The sequence below is a fragment of the Micromesistius poutassou genome (assembly GCF_964030765.1).
Source record: "Micromesistius poutassou genome assembly, chromosome: 10".
NCBI lineage: Eukaryota > Metazoa > Chordata > Actinopteri > Gadiformes > Gadidae > Micromesistius > Micromesistius poutassou.
Genome location: NC_140280.1, coordinates 14,643,777 through 14,664,337, shown reverse-complemented (window position 1 = coordinate 14,664,337; position 20,561 = coordinate 14,643,777). Strand labels below are relative to the sequence as shown.

At 43.7% G+C, this 20,561-nt stretch overlaps 2 protein-coding genes across 2 annotated transcripts; both read left to right on the top strand.

Annotated features, from left to right (window-relative positions):
* Positions 1 to 4,405: 4,405 nt before the first annotated feature.
* On the top strand, positions 4,406 to 10,067 carry LOC311354442 (matrix metalloproteinase-18; the record flags this gene model as incomplete). Its single annotated transcript, XM_084474245.1, has 10 exons — positions 4,406 to 4,531; positions 5,827 to 6,080; positions 6,553 to 6,704; positions 7,041 to 7,166; positions 7,462 to 7,617; positions 7,922 to 8,051; positions 8,256 to 8,392; positions 8,653 to 8,812; positions 9,511 to 9,614; positions 9,946 to 10,067. The coding sequence occupies 10 exons, from the start codon at positions 4,406 to 4,408 to the stop codon at positions 10,065 to 10,067; spliced, it is 1,467 nt and encodes a 488-aa protein (XP_084330371.1).
* Positions 10,068 to 14,388: 4,321 nt separating this feature from the next.
* LOC311354272 (collagenase 3-like) lies at positions 14,389 to 18,332 on the top strand. Its single transcript, XM_084474083.1, has 10 exons — positions 14,389 to 14,514; positions 14,888 to 15,138; positions 15,473 to 15,621; positions 15,978 to 16,106; positions 16,212 to 16,373; positions 16,735 to 16,858; positions 16,975 to 17,108; positions 17,303 to 17,462; positions 17,584 to 17,687; positions 17,996 to 18,332. Exons 1-10 carry the CDS (start codon positions 14,395 to 14,397, stop codon positions 18,100 to 18,102), a joined length of 1,440 nt encoding a protein of 479 aa, XP_084330209.1. The 5' UTR covers positions 14,389 to 14,394; the 3' UTR covers positions 18,103 to 18,332.
* Positions 18,333 to 20,561: the final 2,229 nt, after the last annotated feature.

The following is a 20,561-nucleotide window of genomic DNA, read 5'->3' as shown; positions in this document are numbered from 1 at the left end:
CAGTCATAGTTAAAGAATAATACAATTGTTGCTTCATTGCCGTTGTTTCTTTATTTGTAAATGCATTTGTTTGTTTACATGGCTGGTTATAGTCGGGTTTTTATAATGTCTTCATGTCGAATATACTGGGATTGAGCCAAAATAATAACCAACAATGTTTTTGATTTTTTATCTTTTATTTTCTTTGCATTTGATTCAATCACGCAACAGTGTAGAGATCTATTTACAATACAAGCATAGAAGAAATGTTTATCATGCCCGAAGATTTGATGATCAAAAACCTCAGACGACCTATGTCTTTTTCAAGAGTCTTATCTTAAAATAAATGATGATGACGGTCCAATGACCACTTCATGGTGATTAAAACATGAGTTCATAAGCTACTTCAGGCATGGGGCGCAGTAGAGGATGTGAGTGGGTAAAGTAAACCTTGATGCCATGTGTTAGTCACATCAAAACGGCTCACCAATGTTTTTAATCAAATATTAATAACCCCAGATCCATCTTTTACTTTGAGTCAGTATTGAAAAGATAAGCCTACTTTGAGCTTAATCACAGTATATTGGACATGAAGACATTATAAAAACCCACTATGACCAGCCATGAAAGAACCAAAATAACGTTGACATGAAGCAATGATTTTTATTATGCTTTAACTATGACTGTGAAGATTATACTCCTATAATCTATTCTATTATATAACAGCCTCTGGACTCAGGCACCCGGTGCTGTGTTATTCCTCTGAGGACGTAGGGAACAGGGCCCTGGGATTCCCCTACATTACTCATATTTCTTTAGGGGTACAGTCAGATGTTGGTACATTTACAAGTTGGCAAAACTCCCCCAGCATATTGTTTGTAGGGCCGGAATCAATTAATAACAGAGCCAATACTGTTCCTGGTCCTGTGACTAAAACCAAACAGTAGGGATCGTTGTCACGACTTGTTTAAAAAGGTAGATTCTAACCGCCCAAACAAAACAAATGCATTAACAAATTCTAAGCTGGCATTTGTTGAAGCCTCTTCCGGCAAATCAGAGGATTCATTTATTTAACCTTTATTGTCTAACTTTAACCCAAGACAGCTCCAACTAGTCCTATCACTGGTACAAGAGCATGTGTGCTAGCAGAGAACTCAGGCCAGAGGTGTGTTTGTGTGTGGCCTTGGTTTATGAGTGTCAGTGTGTGGGAGTGAGACCAGTTAGTCAGTTTTAATGGAGCTCTACGTATTTGCTCTTTGGTTACCCTCACCACTAACGTTCTCATCGCAGGTTGAAATGCATTAATACGAGCTTCTCCCAATCAGGGGGCAGTGAAGGAAGGAGAACAAGGTGACAGTGGGCATAGAGTACCCCCACCCTCACACGGCATGGACTACAACCAGTGTGTACCGGGCACACCTTCCACCTGCATAATCCAACGCCTCTCAGTGCCACCCCGGTACACTGCTTCATCTGGTGGTGCACAGAGCTGCTCTGTGTGAGATTGTTGAGTGCCATGGATTAAGCATTGTGTGTGTATTCATGTATCGTAATCATTACATCTATTACTGATGCGGTGTAGACATCAGTATATTTCCAGCTGTTTGGCAGGTAGATGATTTCCTAACAAAGTTACTTGAATCACGCAGTGACATGACGAGAATGAATAGCCGTTTGTTACTGTGTGAAATGTTTGAAGAAATAGAGGAAGTGACCAGAAATAACTTAACTTGGTCAATGTTTTCACCATCCTTTAATATTGCGACAGATCAAATACAATACAGCTACAGTCCAAAAGTTCTGAAAACAATAAACTACAAACGGCTTAAAGTGAGACAGATACATTGGAATGGTCGGTTTGAATACATGTTCATTTGCATACAACAGAGATTTATTTTTGACAACCCCCTTAAAGCTGTGATGCCTTACTTGAGTCAGTGTAACAGTAAAGAGGGGCAGAGAATACGATTGAGCTATTTTCCTTTTGTTTAGAACTGACATCAAGGCATCTCGGATCATACTCACTGCAAGAATAAAAATAAGGCACACTCGTCGACAAGTGCTGACCCTCTCTACCAGGCTACAAACGTCTCATACTCTGTAAGACTAACATCAAAACAGTGTCTGTTGTTCTCATGAGGTTACACTTAACGTTCCCACGGTTGGGGTGATATGGATGAGGTTTACTGCCAGTATGGTGAAATACATCAGTGATGATCCTACACAAAACTTTAAAACATGATAGCGGCCTTTATATCATTATACAAAGATAACCTTCCATATACATGAACAGTCTTGCACTCTATTCAAGTGATCCACAGGAATATTCTCCAGGCCGTTTCCAATGCTGTTTTTATAGGAAATCTTTTTTCCCAATTTGCAAAAACAATTTGGTTCAAGAAACATGCAACATGGATGAGCTCAAAGTTTTATTAGTACCTGAACTTAAGTTAAACCACTTGACAAAGGAAGAAGATAAATTAAATGGTTTAACCATAATTACATTTTAAATAAACCTCCTTCCAGTCTAAGATCTCAAGCCCACTTCAGTTGTACCTACCTAAAGTACCTTTCCCCAGTTATGGAATGATTTACCTTGGATAATGTTCAGAAAATATTGTCAATGTAACAATGAAGACCTCAATAAACGTTTTTGCTTCTTTGCTTTGACAGGTTTGTTTTTGTTTTGTTATGCAACTTATTGGCATCTATAAAGTATTTTGTGGCAGGTTCAGCAACGTCGACACACTTAATAAAACATTTCAATAACAACCCTTTTTGTTTACCAATGATTCGCCTCAACAATGTGACCACATTGTTTTAGTACCTAAATAATAACCATTTATGCCGCTTTTCCACCGACAGTATCAGCTCGACTCGGTTTGGTCGCGTTTCCATCTAAAAAAGGACCTCTTCAATGTGGGCGGGTCGTAGGAAAGAACCTCTCCAACATGGGCGGGTCGTCATCAGGTTTTAATCACGGGAGACGCGATTCCCGGGAAATCTGAATCTGATCAAGACTATTTCCTGATTCCCGGGAAAGGTTATGATGGGAAATAAAATAAAAACCGCAATGACTGTGCGTCTGTTGTTGTCATACGGTAACGTTGATGGAGGCGAAACTCGAGCCCTGGGAAAGGAACGACACTAAAACGAAACAGCGAAACGCTGATCCTCCGGAGCCGGTCCGTGGACTCCAACCACGCCGGACACACACAACCACGCGCAGCCTAACTCTAGCCCCGGGAAAGGAGCGACACACACGGCGAAACGCTGATCAGTGTCCCCCTCGGGAGCGGGTTCGTGGACTCCAACCACGCCGGACACAACTTAACTTTGAGTGATTATTCCCATTTACAGCCGCTGGCCAATCAGTTACCAGCAGCCTGTTCTCCGCTCGCTTGGATCCTCGACGGAGGTAGTACTAAAAAAAAGTACCCGGTAGGCCTACTAGGTACCAGGTACTTTTTTTGCCAATGGAAACGCAAAAAAGGCGTGTCGAGTCGAGCTGGTACTGGCGGTGGAAAAGCGGCTTTAGGTTCATCACCTAAACATCATTCGCTATAATTTGCTATGTTGGCCTGTCAACAAATGCTGCAGCCTATACCCCTATAGAGGGGTCTTGTGTGTCTTCAGGTTACGACTTGGAGTGTGGTTCCACTGTGAAACAACACCTTGTTATTATGTTTCATAGATATGCCTTGAGCATGCAAATCCATGGCTGATGACACACATTTACAGACGGAGAGGTGGAAGCAGGTGTTTGCCTTTTTAGTGTTCAGGATGAGACATGCTGTGCATGGAACCCACTGTGCCCGTCCCACTGTGCGCGCGCACACACACACACACACACACACACACACACACACACACACACACACACACACACACACACACACACACACACACACACAATCAGCACCATACCTTGCTCAGGGTGGCAGAGATGCGCTTTCCGAAAAAAAATAAAGTGTTTACAGTGCATGAGGTAAATATTTTGGTGTCATTTGGAAGACCCACCCATGGGCCATTTCCTGAGTTGCCTGGAACTGTGTTGTTATGAAAAAAGACTCATCCCAATTATTGAAACACGCATCCCTTCCTAATTATCTATCCATCTCGATCCCAGATGAGCTTTCGTTTTTGTCTCCTCCACAGCACACACACATACACACACCGCCAACCCCAGGCTCCCCCACACTCAATCATACTCAAAAAAATCATACTCAGAACACACACACACACACACACACACACACACACACACACACACACACACACACACACACACACACACACTCACAGACATAAATAGCGATGTGCTTCGGGGGGTCTTTGCAGTACCTTGACACACAGACACAGCCCTGCGCACAGTCAGCCGTACATCCAGAGACGGAGACTTCCTTGTGGGACGTGCCTTGAAGAGATGGGGACACTCTGGCTGGGACTCCTGGTTCTCCTGGTGCCCAGCCAGCTCCACGGCCTCCCCCTGCAGACCCCTGGCTGGCCTGGCCCACCTGCACCATCGCAGGACGAGCTGATGTTTGCAAAGGTATTGATGATGGATGGACGATGGGTTAAGGATAGGACCCCAAGGAGTAGCAAGGATGAGCGACGCGTCTCTGCTTTGTTTTTGTCGTGGCAGTAGTACTAAATGTATGCAAAGTCTTCCCGGGACAGTTTTACTCTTTTTTTTTCATGTAAGTGATGACCTTGATGCGATGATGCCTAGTTGTATGTTAGCTCAGTGATGCAGCGGTGCCTGTGGTAAGATGGACTCTTTACTATATATTTGGTGTATTGTTCAAACTAATTGTTCCTGTTTTACCTATAGTACTAGAAAGTTATTAAATAGATAGAATACTCGAAATTTGTGGGCAAAAGGATTTTGGGGGATTTTTTAGTTGATCTCCATTCACCAATTAATAGAGAACGAGTAATTACTACAAATTTTAGAAAATTGATTTGGGGATACCTCCAGCACTCAATGAAGAAGACGGTGAGGTGTGTGAAGTGCAAGTGAAGGGCAGCGTCTAAATCCTTTTTTTAAAAATAAGTGAGTTTGGCCAGTTTTTATCAGCCTTAAATAACATTGTTTAATGTAACTACTTTAGATGAAATCTTAGCAGGTAGTTTGCAATAATTGTAGTATTTTATGTAGCTACTGTATATGTGCAGGAAAATGTGGTAAGCTACATTATACTGCATGTGACCCAACTCTTGGCCGTGGTAAAGAATCTGCTGACGGTAACACTGCTGACGGCTACTGATATCTACACTTATTATAAGAAGCCTTGGACAACATCTTCTGCTGTATAACATAAAATCATCCCTTTGCCATGAATTAAAGATCAGAGATCACAGTTCAGAGATTAGTTGCATCAATGGTTGTGATCAATGTGACCATGTTTACCTTTTTCTATCGTCATGTCAACACTAGTAACTATACTAGTATCCTCGGGCAATGTTGATGACACCTACAATTACATAGCATGAGTATACCCATTACTAAGGCTTTATTAAAGGTTTAGGGCAATGTGTGGAATGTTTTTCTGGTTCTGTTGACGCTTTTCGCTGTGTGTGTGTGTGTGTGTGTGTGTGTGTGTGTGTGTGTGTGTGTGTGTTCTTTTTTTAACCAGGTAGCGTGACAGTGCAAACATGAGCAGTGACTACTGTTGTCAAACAAAGGTCTTTTATTTTCAGCCCTGGACTAATTAATATTTGAAAGGAATGGTTTTCCCTGGTTAGGGGGATGACTTTGAAAAAAAGAACTGCTTTTTGTATTGTACGAAACACCAATAAAAAAATAGATTTTTTTTTTTCCTTTTTGTGGTTCCTTCTTCCCAGAGCTACTTAGAGAAATTCTATGGCTACCGGCCGTCCCAGTCGGACAGGTCGAGGAGGGGGGCTGATGGCGCCGCAGTGGCTGATGACCGGCTTTGCGCCACGGTGAGGCAGATGCAGCGGAACTTCGGCCTTCCCGCCGACGGCCGGCTGACGCCCGACACGCTGGCGCTCATGCGAAGGCCTCGGTGTGGCCTGTCCGACGTGGAGCCGTTCAGCAAGACGTGGCGCTGGAAGAGACGCACGCTCAGCTACAGGTTTTTACCAAGGGCCTTTATTCACCCATATTTCACATTCAGTCCACTCCACCAAGCTAGCTAGATGGAACCAAAATAACCTCTAGGTGAATGAAGAGGTCCACCCTAACGTCAACAAATTGACGCTGTGAGCATGTACTGTAAAGGCTCAGTTATGGTTCCACGTTGACGCGACGCAAGGACCACGCAGACGCTTTGACGCAGTCGTGAACCTGTTTTGGTTCTGCGTGGCCTTTTAGTGAGTGGAACCAATCACAGGCCTTGCTGCTTGCGTCGCCTCGACGGAAGGTTACAATTTTTGGGAGGCGCATGTCAGGCCCTTTGCGGTGGACGCGAGGAGGGTCCGCGAGGACGTAAGGGGTCCATAAACCGCCTTGCGTCGCGTCGACGTGGAACCATAACTGAGCCTTTAGTTATTTGTAGGCCGATGGAAATTGTTTATCGTTCCTTAGTAAAGGCGTTGTCATCCCAGGATCTCTAGCTACGGCCCGACTGCCAGCGGCACCGCTGAGGTCCACAGAGCCTTCCGGAGGGCGTGGAGGTTGTGGGCGGAGGTGACGCCCATACGAGTTCGCAGGAGGAGCCGGAGGGACGCTGACATCGTCATCTCCTTCCACCACGGAGGTGAGGTGCCCCCTGTGGCTTTCACAGACACCAAAGAAGAACTCACTAAAGGGCTGATTATGGTTCCACCTCAACGCAACGCCAGGGGGTTACGGACCCGTTACGTCCTTGCGGACCCTCCTTGCGTCCACCGCAAGGGCCTGAAATTGTAAACTTGCGTCGAGGCAACGCAGCAGCAAGGGCTATGATTGGTCCACTAACGTAAACCCGACGCAGAACCAAAACAGGTTCATGACTTTGTGGAAGCGTCTGCGTGGAACCATAATCAGCCCTTAAGCCTACTTGCCGTTGCATGTGTTTGTTGTGTGTTTTCATGTGTGTTGTGTGTTTCCACAGATCATGAGGACGGCTCTCCGTTCGATGGCAAGGGGGGAGCCTTGGCTCATGCCTTCCTGCCTGGCGATGACATCGGTGGGGATGTTCACTTTGATGAAGATGAAGACTGGAGCTTCAATTCCACGGGTACTCGTTGGGGAGAAAAATGTGTTTGAAATCAATTTGAAAGGCCTAATGAGGATGGATATCATTGCACAGCCAAGTGATTGTTGATCGATGCTGTGTGTGTGTGTGTATAAGTGTTTGTGTGTGTGTTTGTCTGTTTGTGTCTGTGGCCATGGATGCCTATGTGTGTGTGCATGAATACATGGTGAATCATCTTCTGTGGGTTATATATATTAAAGTCCAATAAAAGCATGCATACATGTCTGATCTGCTCTAAGTGTGTTTGTGTGTGTGTGTGTATGTGGTACTCTGTTAGGCTTCAACCTCTTTGCGGTGGCCCTGCATGAGTTTGGCCACGCCCTGGGCCTGCATCACACCACGGACCCCGGGGCGGTGATGTACCCCACGTACAGCTTCCTGCCGGACCTCCGCCTGGCCCACCACGACGTCCAGGAGGCCCAGCGCATGTACGGTGGGTCCGCCTCAGGGAGCACAACGCACGACCCGTTCTCCATGCCCACCGCGGAGCCACCGCGTCTCCATAACACACAAACGATGCCTTTTTTTTAAATAATGTAGTGACGTTACAGGTAAAATAAGGAACAAAAATGACAATTTAGCAAGATATATAAAATGGTGATGAAAAAATGTGCTTTTTTTAGTTGCGTCACAAACCTTACCTAACAATGTTTGGAATTTAAAAAAAAAAGGAGAAGAGATGTGCTGAATCTCGCCACCCGTCTGCTGAACCTATTCCTCTTCTTTACGCCCTCCAGGCGTCAATCCGAGGTATGCGTCCCTCTTCTCAGAGAGGCCTCCTCCTCGGACGCCCGACAAGTGTGACCCAAATTTGTCGTTTGATGCGGTGACCGAACTCCAGCAGGAGATATTGTTTTTCAAAGACAGGTATGCACCGCCACGACGGAAAGTTCACCGCCGTCTCAACACATGATGTCCGGGGGGGGGGCAGGTGGATGAGCAGGCGTCAACATTTCACTGGATGTTTGCCAGAATTCCTTCCTCAGTAATGATCCTCTGATCACAGTCTAAATACTGACAGCCCATCCATTAAAGCAACCTGTAAAAGCCCACGGCCTGTCTGTCTTGTAGATTTATGTGGCGTAAGTATCCGACATCTAATGAGATCGGGATCGGTCTGATCCGAGGCTTGTGGCCCGATGCTGTACCACATAACTTGGACGCCGTCTATGAGAATGTGGAGATGAACCAACTCTTGTTTTTCAAAGGTATGCGTAATCTCATTCAAGATAAAACATTTTTTACAGTGCTACCGAGGTTAATACTTGGTCACATACTTTGTGTGTGTGTGTGTGTGTGTGTGTGTGTGTCTGCGTGTGTGTCTGCATGCGGGTGTGTGTCTCTGCCTCTTTGTGTCTTTCTATGACTGTGTATGTGTATGTGTCTGCCTGTGCGTATGTGTCTGTCTACGCCTCTGTGTGTCTTTCTATGCCTGTGTATGTGTCTGCCTCTGTGTGTGTGTGTAAAGGTAGTCAGTACTGGGCGATCAGACAGTTGGAGCTGATGGCAGGGTTCCCCAGGAACATCTCAGCTCTGGGCCTGCCGCCCAGGGTGCAGGCAGTAGACGCTGCCCTTCACTTCCGCTTCGCACACCTCACCGTCTTCTTCACTGGCACTGAGTGCTGGAGGTACCCCAAATCCATTTTGTATATTCACTACTATTTAGGGCCAGTGATTCCATACACACGTCTTTAACGGTGACATGTTATATCACCAGGTGTGAGTGTGATTAGCCGTTACAAGCCTCTTCTGACAGCACAAGTGGGCGTGTCCAACTAGATGTATGACGGATATGTCACCTTAATGTCACCTTAAAGGGCAGGTATGGGTTCGGCATCTTGCTCCAGGATGCCTTCTTGGTCGACTGCATGCAATGGGGTTCGAACCCAGAAACCTTTTGGGTCCAAACCGCTTTCTCCTAGGCCATAGACTATCCTGCCCTGGTGTCCGTTCAACCCTGCTCCGTTTGTACCTGTGCAGGCTACACTAAGTGCTGGGCTCAGTGGTCCTCCAGTCTGAACTGCAAGTGTGTCCATCCGCATTGGCAAACAGGCTGAGGCCAGACAGACTGGGTGACTGCGTGAATGAAAGACAATGATGTCATTCTGCCCGGTGACTGATTAACACTGCCCGGTACTTGTTGTCGACCGATGCTGTAGATACGGCAAAGGCATAGTGTTCTACACACCAATCAGTCATCTCAATAAAGATAATGAATATCAACGTCTGTAGCTCGTACGAGGATCGTGGGCGCGTATCTTGAACGAGATGTGTCAGAGCGAGTTGTGGAGGGTTCACACTCAGCCCGTGTCTCTGTGAACTCCAGATACAACGAGCAGCGGAAGGCAATGGAGGAGGGGTCCCCAGCGCCCATAGACCAGCAATGGCCGGGCGCGCCCTCTCACCTCGATGCAGCTATCTTTTATAACGGTACAGTATGTCATGTTTTAATTGATCACAATCAAACCACACACACCGTGCGTAGGAGTAAATGGAGGAGTCTATGTTGCCTTCATTTCTGCATGTACTATGTGTCCGTGCTCTAACTGGATTAATCTAACTGGTCGTTTACAAAGACCATCGCATTCAAACCCTGCCTTATTGGGGGCCAACTAGTGGTGTAATATTTATGTTGAGGAGTTGATTTGTCATCCATTCGATCGTGTGGGTGTGAGAGTTACATCAAACACACACACACACACACACCATAACCAAGTCATACTTTGCATCATGCGTGATGTGTTCCCACCATCCCACACAGGTTTCGTATACTTCTTCAAAGGAGGATTCCAGTACAAGTACGACCCTGAGGTGAAATACGTTGTCTCCATAAGGCCGGCTGGTCATATGCTGGGATGCAATGGGGGCTCTGGGAATGACTGATGATGAAGGGGGGCATGGCTTGATTGGTCATCGCTCATCGCTCATCGTAGTTCTTCACCGTCCTACCGGCCCCTGATAATTACGATGATGAAGATGTGTGTGTGTTTGGCGAGGCGGTGGGTGTGCTTGCTTGCTTGTGTGTGTGTGTGTGTGTGTGTGTGTGTGTGTGCTCTGTATTTTACAGGAAGTAATGAACCACACAGGGAAGTGGTTACAAGGATTACATTATATATGTGTCATCTGTTTCTTAATGTTTACAAATGATTCAATGCATGTTTGTCAATTTGAGCCTGAGAAAATCATGGAACAACAATCATGGATCGATCAGAAAATTCCATACGAGAAAACACTTCCATGCAGTTTTCCATTGATATGTATACAAAAGACTTCCATTACCATTCCATTACGCTTCCATTACGAACAGTCATACATACATAACAGTCAGGAAATACATGCATGTGCCATTCAAAATCTGTCATAATGTTATGTTCTAAAAATATATTACGATAGTACTATTTAAATGTGTTACTTTATTATTTTACAATATCCATATCAACTAATCCTGTGGACCATAACCCAGGCCTCTAAAGAGTTGTAATGAATGTAATCTGGGATTATAACAATTTATTCGGGCAATGAATCTTGTTACTATTCCTCACAATCGCTTAATATTGCTCTATATGTGCTGGAGTTGGACGTAATACCTGTGCTACTTGTGGGGCAAGTAGCAGCATGTCTATGGGCCGTCTTCCCGGAGATGATGCTAGCCTGAGGCTGCAAACAAAGGCAACTTAACATCACAATGCTTATGTCATTCATAACAGGACAATCATCCGAAGCATCACAGTAATCATGTTAATAATGTTTTTATATCACCTTTACATCACTTTTATATCACATCACTTTTATATCACACTTTCTCACGCTAATTCTACAATATGCCGTTCATGATACAAAAGCATAACCAGTTAATTTTATTTTTAAGTATGTGGATGTCAATGTTGTACATTTTTGCGTGAGAACATTTTAAAGGTTTTCAGGCTTATATTATATCATATCATATCATATTCAATATTTAAGCGTATAAACACAATATATGTGTGTGTGTGTGTGTGTGTGTGTGTGTGTGTGTGTGTGTGTGTGTGTGTGACTGTGCCCCTGTGTGTGTTTGTGTGTGTGTGTTTCTGTCTGTGGTCTTGGCTTGCATAAATCCAGTAATCAGAGATGTATAGTAACGAAGTAGAACTACTTCACTACTGTACTTAAGCACTAAAATGCTGTATCAGTACTTTACTGGAGTATAATTTTTTTCTCCCACTTCCACTTTTACTTCACTACATATTTTTGATGAGGCAGTAGGGCCGAGCTCCGTGAGTGACCAGTGACGTGCGTCGTGACGGGGTCGCTGTGTTGGTCACTCGTCTGGCTGCTTTCGGTCGCTGTGGTCGCTGGCTGGCTTGGTTGCTCAAAGTCTATGGGCGGTCGTTAATCAGTTCGTTTGCATGTTATTAATGGGTCTTTCGCGACAGTTGAAGTACCAGAAAGCCATGCTCTCTGTTGTCAAATGCCTCAGTGCCACTGAGGCATTTGACAACAGAGAGCAAGCCGTTACAATTCTATTCAACTATATTCAAAGAAACTCGAAGAAAACTATAACGAAGAACTTAGTACATAATATATCTTATTAGGCTTAATGACATTTAGCAAAAAAATAGGCTATATATAATACATAAAATACATTTTGAATACGCCCCAAATTACAACTAATAGATTTTATTGATAGTGATGAAGCAACGATTACATCATTTTAAACTGTAGGCCTACTTCAATAGAAAAATAGTAAAATAATATTAGCAATAAAGAGCTGTAGGTAGCCTTCGACAGAGAGCATGGCTTTCTGGTACTTCAACTGTCTGCAAAAAAACCCGTTAATAACATGCAAATTAACTGATTAACGACCGCCCAGAGACTTTGAGCGACCAAGCCAGCCAGCGACCACAGCGACCAAAATCAGCCAGACGAGCGACCAACACAGCGACCCATGTGACCTACGTCGCGACGCACGTCGTTGGTCACTCACGGAGCTCGGCGTTCCTCCTTTTCGTTCGGTTCTCCGTCTCAACAGTAGGGCTTGAACCGAACGAAAAGACTACAACCAAACGTAAACAGCCCCCCATTCCATTTCCGGCCAACGAGCAATGAGTCTTCCAATAGAAATCAATGGGATTTACAAAATGTGATAAAATAGCAATCAAACATGACAGAAACTGTATTTCGCTACGATACTTGATTTGGAGCATCAACAAACACCACTAACCACTCCGTGAGTTGCACATTTCTGAAAACGAACATTTAGGTTTGTTTTAAGGACACGTCGCCAGCCATTCTGAAGCAGGCAGGGGCGATTCTAAAGATTCAGCCAAATACCCGAGACAGGACCAATAGTCAAAATCTCGGTGTCAACCACTCTATTTCAACCTAGACAAACCACAAAGAGGGCTCAATGTTAATACATGTTAAAAATACCGGAATTGTCCTTTAACTTATCCATGTTTGTCACTTAGCCGTTTTCTGGGAATACCCCTCTGGCCTTTGAGATGTTTTAGTTGTTTGTTTTTACATAAACACTTGTATGTGGCCTTTGACAGCTTTAAGACAGCTCTGTATGTATTCATGTCCTTGTACTGCTGCTACAGCCAAAGGAATTGTGTGTCCTTCAGTTTAAATATTTGAGATAATATAAACAATATGATATTCAAACTTTTGACTGCTTTCTTTAATATAAACATAACACAATACTTTTACTTTTACTTTCAGTACTTAAGCAGTGCATTTTAAAATAACTTAAAAAAAACTACTTGCAATACTTGCAAGTACAAAACATTTTGAATACTTTAGTACTTCTACTTAAGTGGGGTGTTTAAAGAACACTTCTACTTCTACTCAAGTCACTTTTTTACTTAAGTCTGGGTCTCTAGTACTTTATACATCTCTGCCAGTAATACAAATAGTACATATTGTCTGTTGACATAATTTACAGGAAAAAATTAACAGCATAGGGAAGTGGTTAAAACAATGACATTATATTAGCACATATTAGCACAACACAACATGTGTTGTCACTATGTCATCTGTTTCTTAATGTTTACAAATGATTCGATGTTGGCATGTTTGTCAATTTGAACGTGGGAAAATCATTGAACAAAAGGTCAGCGGTTGTCATAGTGGGGTACTAGTATCCCCTGGTGTACCTGAATGGATCTAGGGGGTACTGGAATGAAATCTGTGATTTACCTTCCCAAACAGTCCTGTGGCTGAAGTCTCAGTAGCAAAAATAAATGTATGCAGCCCAGTGTAACCACACTCCCCTTCCGCTTATCCTGTTATGTTTACCCTTATGTTACCTTCCTGCACAAGAGCAAAATAATCCACAAAGGACCACCAATTGCAACAATTTCTATGTTCACATGCAAAGGAAAACAAAATCCTGTTATACATTTCTCTTTATCGCCCTATGTAGAATAAGCTTAAATTGCTCCTGAATATTGGTTATTCTATCTCGTCTTTGTATGTTATGCATATATGTATGTACATGCATGCTCACTTTTTGTGTTTATGCAGCAGAATTAAGAACAAAAACATTTCAGTGAGCTGTGTGATGTGATGTGTGTGAGATGCTGGGGGAACTCGGTGGGATGTGATTGGTCACGAGGGGTTCATCACTGCTAAACGTTTGGGAACCGCTGGATCAGAAAATAGTACACAAGTATAACAATAATACTATTTTTAAGTATGTGGATGTCAATGTTGTACATTTTTGTGTGAGAAATTTTGAAAGGATTTGAGGCCAGCAAACAGGCCAGAAGAAAAATCTTTTATTTGTCAGTGCACCTGCACATGTAGAAGTAGGCTACACAAGAACATTTGTTCTCTGCATTTCTGCATCTCTGCATTGCACTCTATAAGTCCATAAGTCACTCAATAACTTAATTTATAGCCACATAAAATATGAATGTGTGCATGAATGGATGAATGTCAGTCAACACTGTAAAGCGCTTTGGATGAAAGTGCTATATAAATGAGGACCATTTACCATTTACCATTATATAACAATTGAATCATGTTGAGAATACCGGTCAATATTTTGAATTTTTTTTCCTTCTCTTTAGCCTAGCACCTCCTACTTCCTCCACCATATGGTGTGTTTCCTCATCAAGTAACTCACTTCGCCTGGTTACTCAACACCTCCCGGCCCGGCCGTGAAGGTATATAATGCCTGCCTGCGGTGCTCACAACTCATAACTTAAGTCCTTCACGGCAAAACAACATGCGCTCCTTGAACCTGTGCATCTTCCTGAGCTTGACGGCAGCGGTGGTTTACGCCCTGCCCCTAGACAGGGAACCACCACAGCAACAAATCACCCATAAAGATGAAGAATTTGCAGAGGTAAGTCCTTTTTCTTTTTCTCTTTGGCTAAGCTGTGTAAACCCTTAATTGTTACAGGTGGTATTGGAATTCACCAATTATCTTTTGAGGAAAAAATTGCTAACAGACAGCGCTTTGTAAAGGGGTGTATAACTTTGAATTGGCTGTTGTTTGTATGCATGTATACATATAAGCAACCCTTGTATTTTCAAGCCAATGCTTAACAATCAATGCATCATCCTAAACAGCACAAAGTCTATAAATAATGAAGAAAATTGTCCTCAATGTCTGATCATTGTTCCTCTATCTTCCACCCACCTTCCACTCTCTTCTCTCTCTCTCTCTCTCTCTCTCTCTCTCTCTCTCTCTCTCTCTCTCTCTCTCTCTCCAACAGAGCTACCTCAAGAGCTTCTTCAACCTAACCGATGAGCCTGAGAGGACTTTTGGTCGCCGGAGGGTCAACCCGATGGACGAGAAGCTCAGGGACATGCAGCGCTTCTTCGGGCTGCATATCACTGGCTCAGTGGACGCCGACACCATGGAGATGATGAAGAAGGCCCGCTGCGGGGTCCCTGACAACCAAATTGGCCTGTATGACACTTTCGGTGAGGACCTCAAGTGGCAAACAGAGGCCCTCACCTACAGGTAACAGGGACCAAAATGCATACCATTGGGTGGATTCTGTTATCCTAAACGTTTTATAATACTGTGAGTGCATACATTCTTAGCATGGTGGACCCCAGCGGGATTTTAACCCCTCACCCTGGCAGCGCTCATAAGAGTGTCGCTAGACAGGACCACCACCTTGTTGCTATCTGTGTGTCAGGGGGTCTGGGTGTTGTATTGTAGTTCGCCTCTCTCCTGTGCTTTGTGTGTGTGTGTGTGTGTGTGTGTGTGTGTGTGTGTTTGTTGGTCTTGAGATGAGTGCGCCTGGGAGTGATGTCTGATCAAACATCTATTTATCTCTTTACCCTCACAGGATCGTGAACTACACTCCGGACTTGTCCCGGGCAGAGGTAGACGAGTCCATGGAAAAGGCGTTGAATGTGTGGGCCAAAGTCACTCCCCTGACGTTTCAGAGGATCGAGAGCGGTATCGCTGACATCATGATCTCCTTTGGGCGCAGAGGTAAGTGTCAACACCGGATTAGAGAGTAACCCAAAATTGTTAGATTTAACGTGCTATAGTAATAATACAATATAATAAATAGTGCAAAAAGTGAGCTGCTAAATTTGACTGAAATAGGCTAATAAATAGCTTATAGCATCACTACGCTGAGCGGCTTATGTCATGTCCACTGCCTCCCAAAACAAAAAAACACCACAGCCAATCCACTGCCTGAGGGCCAGCAGTGGATTGAGGTTGTTGTTGCCGAGTTGCACGTTGAAAGGATGCTGGGGGGTTTAACACAGGACTTCACTCATCTCCCTAATCTCTGTTTTGGTGTACCCGACATTAACGTGTTTCTGATCTTGTGCCGACAGCGCATGGTGATTCCTACCCCTTCGACGGCCCCCAGGGCACGCTCGCCCACGCCTTCGCCCCCTCCGCGGGGATCGGCGGCGACGCCCACTTCGATGACGACGAGAATTTCACTCACAGCGGAAGAAGAGGTGCGTTCGGCGCACGGAAAATATATCCTATTTGTGTATGCGACACATAAAAACCCCTTGAATCTTGAATCTCTTGTTTCATGTTTGTGTTTGTGTATTTTGCAGGTTACATTCTGTTCCTGGTTGCGGCCCATGAGTTCGGACATTCCCTGGGCCTGGCCCACTCAACTGACCCCGGTGCGCTCATGTACCCAGTGTACATCTACAAGAACCCTGACACCTTTCAGCTGCCCCGTGACGATATCAACGGCATCCAGTCCCTTTATGGTCAGTGGATGGATCAATGACTTTAATATACTTTTTTTTTTTTTTGCTACTTGCTTGCTAGGATCGCTTTCCCTACCTGTAATTCCCCACAAAAAAAGCTATCTGATGTGAGGGATAATGTTTAAGAATGTAGGTTATAATGATGCTGGAAGGGTTCGAAGACAGTTAGCGGTCAAAAAGCTGGAGGGCGGCTGGTGTTACATCGTTGCAGTCTGTTAAGCATTCGAGATGCATTACCAACCAATCACAGTTATCCTTAACTACAAGGGAGGCGAGATTTGACTGCGAACAGGTCTCGGAAACAATTGCGTCCCGTTTATTCCGTGACTGATGATTTTCGTTGCACCATGGCCATCACCAGGTCCTAACGTCAACGTGAACCCAAATGAGCCCACACCCCCCACCACCCCCAACTCCTGCGACTCCTCCATGGTCCTCGACGCTGTGAGCACCCTGAGGGGCGAGATGCTCTTCTTCAAGGACAGGTAGAGACCGTTCAAAACACTCACCATAACCCTACACTACTGTGACCTTTCATGGATTCATGATTTGCAGAATTCTCATACACTTTTGTTTGATTGTCGTTGTTGTCGTCTTGCAGTTTCTTCTGGCGTAAGTACCCCCGGAACCCCCAGCCCCAGCAGTCCCTCATCTCCAACTTCTGGCCCAACGCCCCCGAAAAAGTGGATGCTGCTTTCGAGAGCCACCAGACTGACCGAGTCTATCTTTTCCAAGGTACAAGCTCCGGCAGCACAGCAATGATCTGCTGTTGTTCAGCACGTTTTTTAAAAGGCTTTACGGAAAACGGCAGAAAGGGCATCACGTTTTGTAGCGCTTCAAAAAAAAGCAGAATGTTACACAGAAAACATCTTTGGGGAAGAAAACTTAGCACACATGATAATCCTGTTTCTTTCCCCGTGTCCCTCCAGGTCGTAAGGTCTGGGCCTTCTCCGGGTATGATCTGGTGACAGGCTTTCCCAAGAATATCGACATTTTTGGTCTGCCTAGGAGCGTGAACAAAATCAATGCCGCCTTGTACGATACCGATAAGAGCAGGACCTTTTTCTTTGTGGGCGACCAGTACTATAGGTAAGAGAACTACATAAAAACAATCAAAACTACACTACTGTCAACTGATAACTGGTCGATCATTTCCGGCCACGCCCTTTTACGAGCCATGGATAACAGTTTTACTCTTGTGTTTCCACAGTTATGATGAGGCAAGACAAACGATGGACGCAGGATTCCCCAAGTCAATAGAAACCCTGATCCCAGGACACACCAGCAAGGTGACGGCTGGATTCCAGTACAGAGGTGAGTGATGACATGAGGCCAAAATAATGTTCTTTGTTTTTTCAAACAGTCACAGACCCTTGAACTACACCCCCACTGGAAAAGTTGTAGATCCAAACATACCGTATAGGCTACTAGGAAACATTTTAACTAAAGCCGTCACTGTTTTCAACAAAATGTATTTGATCAATTGAGCCGTTTTGGTTTTCTCTTATTAGTTGAAATTATTTTGAATGAAAATGACAATGTGGTTACATTGTGCCAGGTTGAACATGTTCCTCTATCGTACCACCTGCAAACTAACTAACGCTGTGCCCTTCTCCCCTCAGGTTACACCTACATTTACAGTGGGTCCAACATGTTTGAGTACAGCCTGATGACTGGAAAGCTGTTCCGTATCCTGAAGAACAATTACTTCCTGCCATGCACAAACTAGAAGAATCTGACCTCATGTTGTCTTTTAACAACCAATGGGGCAGTCACAGTGAATGAACCAGTGTTACATTTCTTAATTATATATTTTACAAAGATCTATTCATTTTGTAGCAGATGTTTTTATTTACGGAAACATAATTCTTTTTGCTAAACATTGTTTTTAAATCCTAATTTCTTTGCACTATGTATCAACGAAAGATCATTTCAACAATAAAGACATTTAAACTAATATATTTTTTTGTATTTGTTTTTCAAAGTATAAATCAACAAGAGATATGCAAATGGGGATACTGGTTAGGATATCGGTATAAACTCCTAATGCTGCTGTAGGAAAAGGGTTGTAAAGTGAGAGAGTAGAAATTAGCAAAAGATTTTGAAACCAAACAATCAAAAAGACGTCCTCTCCCTCTGCTCCCTATGTTTCTCCACCATTGAGAAATGTGTGTGTGTTTCTGTCTGTGGGCTCTGTATTTTACAGGAAGTAATGAACCACACAGGGAAGTGGTTACAAGGATTACACTAAATATATGTCATCTGTTCCTTAATGTTTACAAATTATTCAATGCATGTTTGTCAATTTGAGCCTGAGAAAATTATGGAACAACAATCATGGATCGATCAGAAAATTCCATACGAGAAAACACTTCCATGCAGTTTTCCATTGATATGTATACAAAAGACTGCTTCCAATACGAATAGTCATACATACATAACAGTCAGGAAATACATGCATGTGCCATTCAAAATCTGTTATAATGTTGTGTTATAAAAATATATTACGATAGTACTATTTAAATGTGTTACTCTATTATTTTACAATATCCATATCAATCCTGTGGACCATAACCCAAGCCTCTAAAGCAGGGGTGTCAAACTCAAATATACAGTGGGCCAAAATTGAAGTCTTGGACAAAGTCGCAGGCCAATTGCATTGCATTAATTGGGGGCATTACATTGTAACAGGGTCCGCGGGAATTGTTGACGGGGGGGGGGGGCGATACGGATTTACGGGTTGACGGGGTTGTTGACGGGGGGGGGGGGGGTAGACGTGCCAGGGTTACTGCGCCAAGACGCAAGTCAACGCTGAAATGCGATATGCCGGCGGGCCAGTTCTGATAGACATTAGATATTATCTGGCGGGCCGGATTAAATTACACTACGGGCTGGATTAGGCCCGCGGGCCGTACGTTTGACACCCCTGCTCTAAAGAGTTGTAATGAATGTAATCTGGGATTAGAATTGATTTGAGCAATGAATCTTGTTGCTATTCCTCACAATCGCTTAATATTGCTCTATATGTGCTGGAGTTGGACGTAATACCTGTGCTACCTGTGAGGCAAGTGGCAGCATGTCTATGGGCCGTCTTCCCGGAGATTATGCTAGCCTGAGATAGCAAACAAAGGCAACTTAACATCACAATGCTTACGTCATTCATAACAGGGACATAATCTAAAGCATCACTTGTAATCATGTTAATAATGTTTTTATATCACATGATATAATGTTTTTATATCATCAACATATGATTTTACATCACTTTTATATCACATAACACTTTCACATGCTAATTCTACATTATGCTGTTCATGATACAAAAGTATAACCAGTTCATTTTATTTTAGTATGTGGAGTATGTGGATGTCAATGTTGTACATTTTTGTGTGAGAACATTTTAAAGGTTTTCAGGCTTATATACGTATAAACACAATATATGTGTGTGTGTGCCTCTGTGTGTGTTTGTGTATGTGTTTCTGTCTGTGGTCTTGACTTCCATAAATCCAGTAATACAAATAGTACATATTGTCTGTTGACGTAGTTTACAGTCTGTTGACTGTTTATTACAGTTTACAAAGTAATAAACAGCACAGGGAAGTGGTTAAAACGATGACGGCTGCGTCTCAATTCAGGGGCTGCATCCTTCTAAGGACGCATTTGAAGACCGCTTACGTCACAGTGGTGCGTCAAGGCTGTCCCATTTCGAAGGCTCCTTCAAATGCGAAGGAATGTGAAGGATCCACCAGGTGGATCTTTCACGGCCCAACATATCCCAAGATTCATTGCGGGTTGGATTTCTTTTTGGCGAGGAGAAGGCGGAAGTGGCAGCTGCAGCGAATACATATTTAATGAAAAAACTATGTAAAAACATTTTTTTATATAAAAGTAAGGTTGGGACCTTACTTTTATACTTGTGGGCAACTCTTAGGCCCTTAGGGACGAAAGAGAACCCTAAGCAGAAACAAAGGAAAATAGGCCTAGATATTAATGGGTCCATATCATGTGATAAAAAAATGGCAAATACCTTTAATAGCTTCTTCACAACAATTGCAAGTAACCTGGTGCAGAAGCTTCCCTCTACTTCTGGTGTTTTTAGTGATCCACAGATGGTGCACAAGTTTTATGAAGAAAAGGGAGTCCAGCCAAACACTTTTTATTTCAAACAAGTAACAGAGGAGTTGGTAC